The sequence below is a fragment of the Panthera uncia genome, chromosome C2 (assembly GCF_023721935.1).
Source record: "Panthera uncia isolate 11264 chromosome C2, Puncia_PCG_1.0, whole genome shotgun sequence".
NCBI classification, from domain to species: domain Eukaryota; kingdom Metazoa; phylum Chordata; class Mammalia; order Carnivora; family Felidae; genus Panthera; species Panthera uncia.
In genome coordinates, this window is record NC_064810.1 from 15487789 (window position 1) to 15498284 (window position 10496).

Here is a 10496-nt window from a genome sequence, read left to right on the forward strand (position 1 = left end):
GCAAAAGTAATCTCTGGAATGTGCTTGAATCAGTTTTTTTCTAACTGAATGTAGCCACCAAGTCCTTTTATTGCAGGGAACAAGAGTTATATAATTTAATTTTGTATTGCCATGGTAATAATTTCAAAAGAATTCTATCTTGCTGGTTTTTTCTTTGGTTAGCTTCTGACTCTTGTGGAGGTTCTAGTCAAAACATCATTGGGAATATACCTTATTTGAAAATCAGTGTTTAGAGAAAGATCTGTGAAATGTTACCTGTGTAATTCAAACTATTATTTCTCATTGGTGAAAATATCTGAGAACTCTTTTGCCCAAATTCTAGCAGCCACTAGATGTCTCTCTTGTCTCATGTTTAGGAAGTAAGACCTCATTGTCTAGGAGGGAAGCTGGAAAAATCTACTACAGTTTTGTGTGTGTGTGTGTGTGTGTGTGTTTTTCCTTTTCACTCTTTAGGCAGTTCCCCATTTTAAAAGTTTTAATCAAATACTGATTGAGTCAGTTTAATAAACTTAGGACTTTTTAAATATAAACAGTGGCTTTTTGACAGTACGAATAACCGACAGTTTATTACCTCATATTTAAGATGTGACTAAATATGGCATTCTTTTCAAATGTGATTTTTTTCAGATTTCTTAAGTTATAATTTATGTTGTTGCTGATCGCTCAGATCCTGATACAAATACATGAACAAATACATCTTTTTATTTTTATATCTAAGGGGAAAGTCAAATCAGAGAAGCAACAATGATCTAGATATTTAAATTGTTTTATTTTTCTGGGGTGCCTGGTGGCTCAGTAGGTTAAGCGTCTGACTCTAGGTTTCAGCTCAGGTCATGATCTTGTGGTTCATGGGATCGAGCCCCATGTCCGGCTCTGCACTGACAGTGTGGAGCCTGCTTGGGATTCTCTCTCTCCCCTTCTCTCTGCCCTTCCTGCATGTTCTCTCTCTCTCTCTCAAAATAAATAAATAAACTTTAAAAAAGTAGTTTTATTTTTCTTCAAGCCTGCCACTTAATGTTTGTGACTTGAGATCGTTTTATTTGCTGGTGATACAGTTCAAGAACTCCTTGTTGGGCTTTTACATTTGTTTCTTAAAATACTGTTGATCTCTAAAAAGTTGGAGGAAAGTGAGGCTTCCACGTGTAGGAATTTTGTTCTTATTGTCTTATATTCATAAATTTAGAAAATGGCCATGCACAGGTGCCTGGGTGACTCAGTTGGTTAAGCGTCTAACTCTTGATCTCAGCTCAGGTGATGATCTCACAGTTCATGGGATCGAACCCATGGGATTCATTGGGATTCTCTCTTTCTCCCTCTCTGTCTGCCCCTCCTCTACTTGAGCGCGCGCACTCTCTCTCTCTCTAAAAAAAAAAGTAAAATTAAAAAAAAAAAAAAAAGAAAAGAACTAGGCATCACTTTTTTCATTAAACCATTGACCTACATGTTTAGGGAAAGCTCTACAAAGAATTGTAGAGCAGCACGTACTGAGCCTGGAACTTGAATTGAGCTGTAGATACTAAACCAGAATAACTGATGTTAATAGCACTAATTAGATAAGTTCTAAAACAAGCTGAGGATTTTTTTTTTAAAAAACTTACCAGTCCTAAGTCTGGTTTTTTAAAAAATTTTTTCTTACAAACAAAACTCCCAGTGAACCAGATTGAACTGGAACAAAGCTATGCGCATATGTGTGTTTCATGGCTTTACTGAGATGTATTTCACATACTATCAAATTCACTTACTTAAAGTGTACAGTTTGGTATTTCTGCTATATTCACAGAATTGCGTAAATATCACCACCATCTAATCTTGGAACTTGTCAGCACCTGAATTAAGGAACCTTTACCCATTTGCAAACTATGCTATTTCCTCTCAAACCCTCCAGCCAGCCCCTGGCTGCCACCAATCTATGTTGTATCTCTGTGGATTTGCCTATTGTGAACATTTCACATATGTGGTCTTTCATTGTGTCTGACTTATTTCACTTAGCATGATGTTTGCAAATTCATGCATGCTATGTATGGCATGTATCAGCATTACGTTCCTTTTTTCAGTGTTTATGAGAGAGAGAGAGAGAGAGAGAGAGAGAGAGAGCGCGCGCGCGAGTGAGCACCAGTGGGGGAGGGGCAGAGAGAGGGAGATAGAGGATCCAAAGCAGGCTCTGTACTGCCAGCAGAGAGCCTGATAGGGGGCTCAAACTCACAGACAGTGAGATCATGACCTGAGACCAAGACGCTTAACTGACTGAGCCACCCAGGTGCCCCAGTATCACATTCCCTTTTATGACCGAATAGTATTCCATTGTATCAGTATACCACATTTTGTTTATTCATTTATCCACTGCTGGACATTTAGATTGTTTACACTTTTTGGTTATGGTGAATAAAGCTGGTGGAGCGTTTGATATGGTGTGAGGTCAGTCATAAAAATGGGATTAGTTTTAAGCAGGATTTTGAAAGATAAAGGCCTATGGTGCAGAAGGGGTGTGTGGAAGACTTGGGAGGGAGAGGGAGAAAATCCCCTGGGGAGTGGGGAGTAGATTTTGAGAGACTCCAAGTAGAGGTGAACTTGCTAACAGGGAGATAGTTTGAGAAAGATGTTGGAAGCATATGTCTAATAATGAGGGGATAGTGAAAACTTCTGCTTGTTTGTGAAGAAAAGGGAGCAGTGCCATCAAATGACATGTTTGGAAAGTACGAATGTGGCACATACTTTGTAGGACTCCTCCATGTAATTCTAAGTGTTCAAATTAATGCCTTTTTCATTGTGTTGTACAATCTATTCTATTTTGGTTTGTTCTTCTCTACTGCTTCTCTTGGTTTAATTGGGTTTACTAACAAAAATTCTTTACTCCCCACCAGCTTCGGGCACTGTATTCAATGTACCTTCGAAAAACAAAAAGTTTGAATAAATTGCTCTATCACCTGTTCAGGCTGATGCCAGAAAATCCGACTTATGCAGAGACAGCTATTGAGCTCTCTAATAAGGAGCCTAAAACATTCTTTACGGAAGAGCTCCAGTTGAGTATTAGAGGTAAGACGTGTGTTTGTGTTTTTTTCGTGGAGACTACGTCCATATTGAGTTGTATTTATTATGCTTTATTCTTGCAAATTTGGAGAATAACCCCAAATGTGAGTTGTGGCCACAAGAATGTTGAAAGACACGATTTTCCATATTCATTTAAATAGGACATACACTTAGATCTTGTGGGTAAGGGTAAGAATTTACATTTTTGAAGCCTAGTTTGTTGAGACTGTTATCTTTTATTCTGTAGGCCAATATTCTGTAAGCAACTATATGATAATGTTTTATAAAATAACAATATATACTTATAAATGAGTAGTCTTATAGACTTATAGTCTTAGATAAGTCTTATAATCTTAAATAAGTCTGTGGTCTTATAAGTCTTTATGAGTAAGTAGTCTATATTTATAAGCATAATATATACTTATATATAAGTAGCCTTCAGTTGGGAAAACAAAGATGAATGAAATTTATTTCTTTCACTCCATGAGCTCAGATTTTAGCTGAGGGGATAGATATACATGCATCTAGTTGTACTATAGTGTTTTAAGTGGTGTCCTTGCAATTGGAATTTTTTAAATGCCTTGGAGATCTGAGGAGGGTACTATGTCTTACGAGTATTGAAGTGGATATTCTAGGATTTTTGTATAACACATCAGTGAGCTCTGGGGAAAGTGTAGGGGCCAAACTCCTTTTCATAATTTATAAGAAAGATAGTCTTTAAACTTTTCCTCCTTTTTATTTAATTTTTTTCCACCCCCAGGGGCAGGGGGTGGGGGTCCTCTTTTTTTAAATATGAACGTTCCTCTTTTGTGATCTGTCATGTGGAATACAGAATGCTATTTCTAGGCAGAGTTTTCGTTGTCAGTTGGAATCTTCCTTCTTTTTGCTGCTTTTTTGCCATTCTAATGGTTCACTTTGAACGTATGAGAGAAAGCTAATGCTCCAGAGTTCTGGTTTCTTTGGCATGTTTATTTTATGAGCTCTGGCTCTAGCGTTAAGGAATTAAAAATGATGTTCTAGTCTGTTATTCTATGTAAGAAATACCTGTTACTAACTAAGACTTTGTTTTTTCCTCAGAAACAGCAACTCTTCCATACCATATCCCACACTTGGCTTGTTCAGTCTATCATATGACATTAAAAGACTTACCTGCCATGGTTAGGCTGTGGTGGAATAGTAGTGAGAAGCGTGTTTTCAATATTGTAGATAGATTTACAAGCAAGTATGTCAGCAGTGTTCTTTCTTTTCAAGAAATTTCTTCTGTACAAACAAGTACACAACTATTTAATGGCATGACGGTTAGTATTATCTTGAATTTTTTTCCAGGAAAGCTGTCTGAATATTGATTATGTCTGCCATTTGTAGTGTATATCATCACAATATTAACCAGTGGTTCAGAATTATACAAATTGTCTACTTTGTTTTCTGATTCTTAGGTGTCAAATCTCATTGTCATTGTCATTGTCATTGTCAAAAACAGTGTTATGATTTCATATACCCCCACCAAAGTTTTTGAACATTCGTTAGTTCATTCAAAATATGTATTGGAAAACCATTCCAGGCACTGTGTGTCAATCACTTGGGAAATGAATGGTTTAGTAGGGCCAGATCCTTATTGTGTAATCACACATAATCTGATAAAGGGGAAAGCGTGATCCTGATAATCTTTTTTGCACTGGAAACTAAAATGTGGCTCATTAAGAGGAAGAGTGCTCTGCGATCAGAGTGGGAAAGGTTCATCTGGCTGAAGAGATTGGATGCAACTTTATGGAGAAAGATTACTTTGAAGTGGGCAAGACAATGAGGGGAAAGGGATTGAATATAGAAGAAGCAGCATTGCAAAAGCAAAAAGTTTGGAGATGAGAATGTAATTTCTGTGACTGCGTAAGAAATGACGAGTAAGCCGGTATTCATACGCAGTAGGATTCCTGAAAGTAAATAGAGAACCAGCTGCTTCCATGATGAATTAGGCCATATTGGGAAAGGCCTCAAATAATAGTCTAAAATAATTTGGTCCTATTTAGCCACTGAAAACTTTCCTTTGAGGCAAGTGACGCTGTCAGAGTTCTAATCCGTGAAATTGCTCTGACTGCAACATATAGTACTGGCTGTTGGCATGGAGCTTGGCTTCAAATGCATAGCCAGGAGATACCACTGGTGTAGACATCACGAGTAACAAGGAGGACTTGAGTGAGGTAGTATCAATGGGACTGTTCCATAAAAGGAGAGGAATGTTAGAAAATTTGTGGTGATTTTTTGAACTTGTAGCTGGTTAGTAGGTGGAAATAGTCCAACAGTTGATGGTTGGCTTTAAAGCTCAAGAGAATGCGATGGCAGAGAAAGACTTGGGAGACTTCGAAATAGAAGTGATATTTGATACCCTGTGTGGAAGAAAAGGAATAATTAAAAACTCATTCTGTCATTGGTCTGTTCACAAACTTATGTGATAAGCCAAATATTCTAAAACATACATTTTTATGAGCAGAATTTCCTTTGAAACTGACTTTGAATTTCATGAAAATCACTTTAAAATATAAACCTATTTACTAAATACCTCTTGTCTAATAAACCAACGTGCTTACCTGTGTTGTCTTTGAATGAAGACTGACTATCCTATCAAGATGTTTTTTGAACAAAAGAAAGAAATTTGCAAGAAAGTATTACCTTTCCCATGTTGCAGGTTAAAGCTCGGGCTACTACTCGAGAAGTGATGGCTACTTACGCTATTGAGGACATAGTTATTGAGCTTATTATACAGCTGCCTTCAAATTATCCACTGGGCTCAATAACCGTGGAGAGTGGGAAGAGAGTGGGAGTGGCTGTTCAGCAGTGGCGGAACTGGATGCTGCAGTTGAGCACTTACCTCACCCATCAAGTAAGTGTCTGTGTCCACATTGACCTCCCAGATAGAGCACTGTTGACCTGCTCTTTGAAAGGGCAAACTTGAAATACATCCCTTCTGCTTGAGGCTGAAACCGATACACTGTATTTCCTTGGATCAGCACACATATATGCCTAAATGACTTGAACCCGCCAAGCTGTTTTAATTTTTAAGGTTCTACAATCTCTTTCCTGGTGTTTGAGAGGGATTGACTCTACTCCATTGGCATTGTGGATGACCTGGAACAATATGTAGTGTTACGGAAGTTGTTTGAGAGGGAATCTTCTTGTAAGATGCCAGACTGATGAATGTCTTTGGAGCTACTTTTAGTCTAAGATTTCACCTGTCCTTCTGTGATTAGGGAAATCCCACTACTCAAAGATCTTTGACTTTTAAAACAAATTATAGTTGTTTACACATTGATACTATAAAGCTTGATGTGTTGGTGCAGAAGCCTTTCTTTCAAGTCTGTCTTTAGTGAAGAGAAATTATATCTGGTTCCTGAAACTTGGGAGGTCATTTTAAAAACCAGCATTCAGAAAACAGGAGGTGTGAAGATAGCCAAGCAGATTCTCTCCTCTCCAAATTAAAATTTGATTTTAAAATTTATGAAATTGAATAAAAATAACTTTGGTGCACTTCAGGGCATGTTTACTCTATTTTTCTTTTCTTGTTGTTAACAGAATGGAAGCATTATGGAAGGCCTAGCATTATGGAAAAATAATGTAGACAAACGTTTTGAGGGTGTTGAAGATTGCATGATCTGTTTCTCAGTCATTCATGGTTTCAACTATTCTCTTCCCAAAAAAGCCTGTAGAACATGCAAGAAGAAGTTCCATTCAGCCTGCTTGGTAAGTCCAAAGAGAAATTAGCTTATTTATATTTTTTGTACATTTTACATGTGTGATATCTAATTTTGGAAAAGAAAACAATGTTAAACTCTTAAATGCAGTTAATATTAAAATGATTTTTCAAAATCTGCAAAAGATAATTAGTAGTTCACTGAGACCAGTAGCATAAATGAGACTGAAAAAATTGGAAGCAGGGGCCAGCTGGCATCAGAGCTCTTTGCTCTCTTTAATCATCAGCCGTGTACAGTTGCTTCATAAGGAGGTCTTGTCTTCCTCACGTGTCTCCGTGGCTGTGTGTAGGTAGAAAGCCTCATACTATAGCCTTTGGAAGTAATACTGAGTTGTGTTGATCTTGGAGATGAATGGAGGAAGCTAAAATTTTGGTATTCTCCCTTTTCCACTTTATCATTGTTAAGCTTACTTTAGATGTATATGTAATACAACAGCTTTAAAAGTTCTTTTGACATTCAAAACCTTTTCTTTTTCAGTACAAATGGTTTACGTCTAGCAACAAATCCACTTGTCCACTCTGTCGTGAGACCTTTTTCTGAAAATTTTTTTCCATTGGAAGTGATCCCTGAAGTAAATCAAGCAGAGTGTGGCTTTGGATCCACCTTGACGTATTGATGTGAGGAGGCCAGTGAGCGTTCCTTTTAAATGAGATCTTCTCTGGAAAATTATTTCGGTTAATGTAATGATCCTAAATCAGGTTTACTTACCTTTAGATTGCTTTGTAAATGTTTGGAAACCTTTTCTTTTACATAAGAATATTACATATTTGAGAGAAAATATTTATATTAATAGTTTAATCTTTTTGTATATTTAAAAATAAATACGGAAAAACCCTAAATTACAGAATTGGAATTTGTGAAAGCACTGTACAACTATACTAAACTAAAAAACACAGTTTGTTCATCTATATTCTAAAAGTCCAACTGACGCAAATTAATGGAGAAGGTTGATTTCTATCTACAGATATTTTAAGACTTATTTATTAGTTATGACAAAATTAATTAGTATTCGGATATTTGTAGATTATTTTAATGATAAAATGAGGCTAAGCTATTAATATAGCTTATTATAAGCTATTTGAAGCATGCTTTGAAATCCTATAGCAAAGAGTGTAAACCGAACTTTAAGTAAGGTGTCTCCACTTATCAAGGGTTATGAAATTCAGAAAATTAAATTCGTGGCACTGACCTTTTGCTGTGGAAGAATTTCCATGTATTAATGAAATTTGAATTGCAGATCTGTCAGTGACTTTATTATTACTCAGTTTGAGTGAGTCTCCAGAGGATATGAATTTGAGAGAAGCAAAAATTAGATTATTTCATTCAGGAAGCAGAGTGGTAGTTATCCCTCTATTGAGAGGGAAGAAATAAGTATTTCTGAAATTTAACATTGGTGGAAAAAACAAAAAATTATAAAATGTTGCAGGAGGCTTTCAATTTTGTAAGCAAACTTTGCTGTTCTTACTGGCCAAGATGACACTAAATTAGAGATTTGGGGGAGCTTATTTTTTCCAGCCTTTAGAAGTACAAGTCAATAATTTTAGTACTAAGTAAAATTCAGTTTAATGGGCTGAAATGAAGTAGGTGGAAACCTGCCTTTTGCCACAGCACTGTTACCCTTAAAAAATTGTGCCCAAGATATAAACATGTGGAAGTTTGGAACTTGGAATCATTTTTTGCAGTCTTCCATTACACGGGAAATATTAGCATATCTGGTAGCAAGTTTCCTTGAAAGATCAGCTGATCATCTCTGTTGCAAATGTTTAATTGGCAAAAAGCAAGTCATGTTAAATAAAATCACTGCTTGCCATCAACTGGGTAAAATGGTTATTATTGAACTAGAATGAATGTGGTCAGAGTATTATAGTCGAGAGTGAAGTATTATGCGTGAGTTATGGACCCTCTTGAGTTGAATTTGTAGATGCAGTATCCTACCCAGTTTTATCTGTCTCTTGGATTTTTCTCTGTAGTGTTTATTATCTTATAGCCTTGAGACTCAAGGAGTCAGTAAGTGAAGAACAGATAGCAAAATTGTACTACCTCTACTTAACCCCTTTCTTAAAATATTCTTTTACGTCTCTCTCTGACATAGTAATCCCAAAGGATTGTGTTACTCCTCTGTGAAAGTTACACACTTTTCCTTTAAAAATGGTTTTATAATAAGACCTTGTTTATAACTTTTCCAGTATTGGTACTTCTTGGCTTCTGATCCAAACCTCAAGAAGAACACAAAAGGGAATAATGGAGCATTGTTTTTCCACATTTGTATTTAGGGCATCAGGCTCTTGGTGAAACACTATAATAAAGTGGAATACCTATTCTTCATACTTAGGACTCTTAGTCTTTGAGACTTGTAAATATATGTAAAGCTTGTTACTGTTTATATACTACAGAAAAGGCTTTCAAAAATAAGACTGAAATACAAAATATGATTGATTAAAGTTTTGTTTATATAGCTTTAACAACTCTGCAGAGCATCCCTTAAAATTCTAGTATAAGGACGTTAAAAAATTGCATGAGATTCAAAGCCCGTTAGCAAAATTATTAATTTAAAACCCTAATGTAAATTGCAAATTTTAGAATTTATTTTTAACTCTTATCACATGCTCTAATGTATGTACATAAGTTTCTGTGGCTTAAAGAATTAATGTTATTACTTGATAACTTTTTGTGGTGTGAATGATTAATGTTATTATTTTATTGTTATACCATATGTGCCCATTAAGATTCTTTTTAATGATAAAATATTTCAAATATACAGAGTAATAATATAAATGCCCTTGTACTCTTCACAAACTATTTTGCCATATTTGCTTCTGATTTTTAAAGAAATAAAATATTCCTCTTTTGTACTCCTCCCCGATGCCATCTCCTCTTTCCCTCCCCAGAGCTAATCTGTTCTGAAGTTGGCGTGACCTTTCCTGTTTTAAGATTTTATACTTTACCATGTGTTTGCATCCATAAGTAATTATATAGCAGTTTTATTAATTTTTTTTTTTTTTGCGAGAGCCTGTTGTATGTAATCTTTTGTAAGCTTTTTCACTTAACTGTTGTATATTAGTTTACCTGCCAGTTCCCCCAATGATGGTCATTTTAATTACAACTTTTTGCTTTTTAGAACCGTGCTGCATGTGTACATTCTTGATAACATTTGCTCATGTGGATGTGCTGGGTATTCCAGACATACGTCCCTCAAATGTATTTTTAGGTAGTAGATATGTATACTCTTTGACTTTAGATATTCTCAGATTGTTCTCCAAAGTGGTACGCAAGTTTGCACTCCCAGTGACAGTTTAAGAGAATTCTGGTTTTCTTGTCTTATCACCACTACTTAGTCTTACCAGATTTTTAAAATTTTCTAGTCAGAGCTGTGAGATAGTAGCTTTTTGTTTTAATTTCTGTTTCCCTGGCTACCAGGAACCTTAGCGTCATTTCATATATTTACTGGTCATTTGTGAATTTATTATCTATATACCTGTTTTTCTCTATTACATGGCTGCTTTTAGTATGTGGCTTCATTTTAATGTGGTCTGTCGTTAATTATATAGAATTTTGCAGTTAAATTTAGTCAGATTTATCATCCTTTTCCTTTATGATTGAGTCTTTTTTGTGTTACGTTTTAAAAATTTATTCCTCTCCTGAGTTAAAAGGAAATTCTATTTTGTTTCAAAAGATATAGATTTCAAAATATGCCTGATTCACCTGAAATTAAATTTTGCGATTGTT

General features: G+C 35.7%; 1 protein-coding gene across 2 annotated transcripts in view; it reads left to right on the forward strand.

Moving 5' to 3' along the window:
- LTN1 (listerin E3 ubiquitin protein ligase 1) overlaps positions 1-8584 on the forward strand; it is a 61575-nt gene extending 52991 nt beyond the window's left edge. Inside the window, exons 26-30 of one of the 2 annotated variants that reach the window (XM_049627949.1) lie at positions 2862-3033; positions 4105-4325; positions 5708-5902; positions 6592-6759; positions 7248-8584. In XM_049627949.1, coding sequence (XP_049483906.1) covers positions 2862-3033; positions 4105-4325; positions 5708-5902; positions 6592-6759; positions 7248-7310 — 819 coding nt within the window. In that variant the 3' untranslated portion in view covers positions 7311-8584. Of the gene's footprint in view, positions 1-2861; positions 3034-4104; positions 4326-5707; positions 5903-6591; positions 6760-7247 lie in introns of those variants that run through there. The other variant, XM_049627950.1, reaches the window with a different exon arrangement.
- The last annotated feature ends 1912 nt before the right edge of the window (positions 8585-10496 follow it).